Source organism: Alligator sinensis, unplaced genomic scaffold, assembly GCF_000455745.1.
Source record: "Alligator sinensis unplaced genomic scaffold, ASM45574v1 scaffold982_1, whole genome shotgun sequence".
Taxonomy (NCBI): Eukaryota; Metazoa; Chordata; order Crocodylia; family Alligatoridae; genus Alligator; species Alligator sinensis.
The window spans coordinates 1,123,446-1,127,943 of record NW_005842470.1 but is presented as its reverse complement, the minus strand read 5'-3'; the positions used below and the strand labels follow the sequence as shown (position 1 = coordinate 1,127,943).

The 4,498-nt window shown below is 48.0% G+C and overlaps 1 protein-coding gene across 1 annotated transcript in view; it reads left to right on the top strand.

Annotated features, from left to right (window-relative positions):
- Nucleotides 1–3,710: 3,710 nt before the first annotated feature.
- RAVER2 (ribonucleoprotein, PTB binding 2) overlaps nucleotides 3,711–4,498 on the top strand; it is a 69,551-nt gene continuing 68,763 nt past the window's right edge. The window contains exons 1-2 of the mRNA XM_025212534.1: nucleotides 3,711–3,930; nucleotides 4,225–4,256. Of these exons, the coding sequence (XP_025068319.1) occupies nucleotides 3,711–3,930; nucleotides 4,225–4,256 (252 nt within the window). The remainder of the gene's footprint in view (nucleotides 3,931–4,224; nucleotides 4,257–4,498) is intronic.

Here is a 4,498-nt window from a genome sequence, read left to right as displayed (position 1 = left end):
TATAACTATTTACATGAAACTTCTTCTTGTGGTTTCCCCCCTTTCTTGTGTTTTTACACATTATGAAACTGTCCAGAGCTTGAAAGCCTCCCCCATGTCACAAACTTCTCTCTTCCAAGTTTCTTCTATTGCTTTCTGCTGCCACCTGAATAGTATACTTCCCATCCATGAACCCTGTTTTAGCTGTCGTCACCTTTATGCTACTCCTTTTCCACATTATCTTTCGGATGTAGCAAACAATATTCCTGATAGGAGAAAAGTCTAATAAATGCCTTATTCAACAACAATACTGGCCCTTTTAAGAAATCCTTCATGCACATGATTTACTCAATTCAAAGGGAGCATCTGGTTTTCAGTATAAAACCATACTTTTTACCCAGGATTTCATTTGAGCTGATATATATGGAGAAGCTAAGGCTCAGATCCCTAGGAGGTTTTTAACTACATGGGTCCTTTTTAGGTACCTCATTTTCATTTATTTCCAAAGGATGTTAGGCACTTCACTGTTTTTGATTTGACCCTAAGTGTATGACGATTTAGTAGCTCAGATAGACTAAAAATCCAAGATCCCTTTAGTTCCACCTTCCCATCAAAAGACACGGCTTCCTACAGAGAGAAACCAGTCAGTGGAATTTAAATCTTGATAGCAAAAAGGCAGCAACTTACGTAACTAGGAGTCTTCCTTCCCAAAGACTTTTTTTTGTCATAATATTGTTGTGACTACTCAGTCAGGTGACTTTTTCTGATAAAGATAGAATATCAACATGGAAAGTTATCAGAGATCTATCTGAATTTGGCACCTATCTTTCAAAAGGACCTCATTTCCTTCCTACTTCCTAGTAATTCCAGAATAAAAAATCCTTACTAGCATTAATGAACTAGAAATACAAACTTTTATTTCTACCCAGGAGAACTTTGACAATCTTTTCTCTGATGCCTGACGAAGGGTGTTTGTGCCTGAAAGCTTTGAAATTAAAGAATTTTTTTTGCAAAAATCGTGTTTGTCTAATAAAAGATACCATGTCTACCACAAGTCTTGATTGCCTTTTCCTCTGACCAATACAGCTACAACCCGGATCCCTGACTAGCACGATGGCATGCATTAGAAAGGACTGCTCAATTCCCCAAAACAGGAGGCGACGCAGGTGGAGGCGCGACACAACCTGGCCGCTGCCGTCAGGCAGCAGGTTCCTCGGCAGGATCTTGTGGCAGTCGTGCAGCTCTAATAACTTTCCATGTTAATATCTTATCTTTTATCAGAGATGTATCTGAATTTGGCATCTATCTTTCAAAAGGACCTCATTTCCTTCCTACTTCCTAGTAATTCCAGGATAAAAATCCTTACTAGCATTAATGAACTAGAAATATGAACTTTCATTTCTACCCAGGAGAACTTTGACAATCTTTTCTCTGATGCCTGATGAAGGGTGTTGGTGCCCGGAAGCTGGCAATTAGAGAATTTTTTTTGCAAAGATCTTGTTGGTCTAATAAAACATCATCTCTACTGTGAGTTCTGATTGACTTTTCCTCTCGACCAATACGGCTACAACCCAGATACCTGATACATGGAAGATATCGAATTTTAGCTGATTTTTAAAAAAATGAAATCGTCATATTTTCCCAGGCAGGAAGCAACTGCGACCACCTGAAACCTGAGATCCTCCTCCTGCCTTTGTTTCAAGGTAATTTGCATCATCACAGATCCTCACAGGAGGTGAGAGGCTTCACACCAGCTATGAATGGACTGCCCAGAGGAGTTTTCCATGTATTGACTCCTCTGTGAAATCCTATGAAATACGAACTTTCATTTCTACCCAAGAGAACTTTGACAATCTTTTCTCCGATGCCTGATGAAGGGTGTTTGTGCCCAAAAGCTTTGCAATTAAAGAATTTTTTTTTGCAAAAATCTTGTCAGTCTAATACAGGAATGTACAACCTTCTTGAATGTGGGGCCAGATCACCAACTTTTTATCACCCAGTAGGCCAGCGAGCCATATTCAAAGACCTCACAGGAAGTGGTATCACATCAGGAAGTGATGTCACGTGACCTTTGACACCAATGAAGTTGCAGGAAGTGACAATGAAATTGGTCTCACCACTTCAAAACTGTCTCTCTAAATTACTCATTTCCTGGATTGCAGCAAGTAAGCTGGAGTTCTCAGATAATATGCAAGTGTCGCAGAGACGTTAATGTCACAGTCCATCAGTCCAGTTGCCATGGGCTTTAGAGTCCCAGTGAAGACATTAGCATTATTTCTGGTTGTGCAATGTCTGAGCATCCCCAGTGGAGGGAAGCAATCCCACTACAATTAATTCATTTTACCCAACAACATATATCAAATCCTTCCAGGGAAACATCTATTTCATTCCACCACGTTTTCTGCCAGGAACTCTTCTCCCCTTTGCTGTACACCTCCAATGTCAACGAGGGGTTGCAGGGTCTGGTGGGTCTCTGCCCTCTGAAGAAGCTTTCTCACCACTAGAGACTATTGGGGAGGGCCCGCCCCCCGTCAAACCACAGCTAGCCATAGTTTTCCTTTGGCTAAAGTTTCGGGGCCACACCTGGCACCACGCAAATGCCTGGGCATTCTGGCGCAGGGAGGCAAGGAGGAGCCGCCGGGGCCGGTGCAGAAGGGAAGCACGGCCACGCACATGGAGCCCAGAGTCCGTGCAAGGACCCGCAGAGGCGCTCAGGCCCCGTGCCTGTAAACGGAGCAGGATTTGGCCTGAGGGGTTAGGGCGCCTCTTGGCGCTGAACCAACACTCCGTGAGCAGCACGTCCCCGGGGCCGCGGGCTTCCACTCCTCTCCTGACTGCGCCAGACTCTTCTCTGGCCCAGCCCCACGCCGGGCACAGAGCTGCGAGAAACCTCACCGGGGCAGCCCCCAACCCGGTGAGGGATCCTGGAGCCCAGCAGGGGCAGCGCGGCGGGAGACATGGTGAGGACAGTTGAAGGGCGGCTTCAGCTGCATGCCGCTTTTCCTGGCCAGTGCTGACCCGGCTGGGTCCGTCCCATCCGGAGCAGCACGCGGCTGCTTCCCACGTGCTGCTGGGGACGGGAGGAAGTCGGCCATCCCCAGCAGCACGTGGGAATCAATCCAGCTTCAGCTGCATGCTGCTCTGGATGGGACAGACCCGCCTGGGTCGGCACCAGCCAGCAGAGGCAGTGGCAGAGCTGTGTGCCACTTGGGACTGACCGGCGCAAGTAGGGGGGAAATGCAGCTGAGCCCCTGCTGCTTCGGCTGGGCTCATCCTGTCCTGAGCAGCACATGGTTACTCCTCTTCCCACACGCACCGCATCGGCAACGTTAAGCTGACGCGGTGCGTGTGGGAACCTTGTCCCTTTTCCAGCCCTTCAGCAGCCATTTGAAAGCTGCTGAGGGGCTGGGGGAGGGACAAGAGGAGGGAACCAAAGTAAACTCTGTTTACTTCCATTTCCCGTCGCAGCACCGCGGGCCACAGACGATGCCTTGGCAGGCCGCGTGTTGGACAAGCCTGGTTTAATAAAAGATAACATCTCTACCATGAGTCTTGATCACCTTTTCCTCTGACCAATACAGCCACAACCCGGATCCCTGACTAGCACGACGGCATGCATTAGACAGGACTGCTCAGTTCCCCAAAACAGCAGGCAGCAGGTTGCTGGGCAGGATCGTGCGGCAGCACAGCTCTAATAACTTTCCATATTAATATCTTATCTTTTTTCAGAGATGTATCTGAATTTGGCACCTATCTTTCAAAAGGACCTCACTTCCTTCCTACTTCCTAGTAAGGATTTTTATTCTGGAATTACTAGCATTAATGAACTAGAAATAACATTCATTTCTACCCAGGAGAACTTCGACAAGCGTTTCTCCGACGCCTGGCGAAGGGTGTTGGTGCCCGAAAGCTTTGCAAGTCGAGAATTATTTTTTGTTGCAAAAAAGTCTCGTTAGTCTAATAAAAATCATCTCTACTCCGTCTGTCATCCCCACGACGAGTCCTGATAGCCGCATTGGTCTAGAGGGAAAGGCAACAACCCGGATCCCTGACTGGCACGATGGCAGACACGGCTCTTTGGATGAATCGGACATCTTTTATTAGGCCGACTTAAACAGTAGGGAAATAATTTTTTTAGCAAGCTTTCGGGTTTAAAAACCCTTGGTCAGGCTGAGGAAAGTGTGCTCTTCCTGGATGAAATGAAAAGTAAATACGTGACTTAGCAGGATGGCATTCATTACACAGCGACCACACACACGAGATGCCAGGCTCATGGGGTAAGTTAAAACACGGGAGGAAAATGTAAAGTGTTTTCTCAAGATGCACCTGGTGCAACAGGTCAGCCCACGCCCGGCTGGATTTGGAAAGTGAAGCTGCCGGTCGAAGGGGGCGGTCGCGGTTTGCTCTGGGGCTGGTTTCCGTCGCCGGGGGAGCGTCCGGCCGCGCGCAGCGGGGAAACCGGGCGGCGGCGGCAGCGCTGAGGAGGCGGCGGCGGCGGCGCTTGGGGGCACCCGGCCCA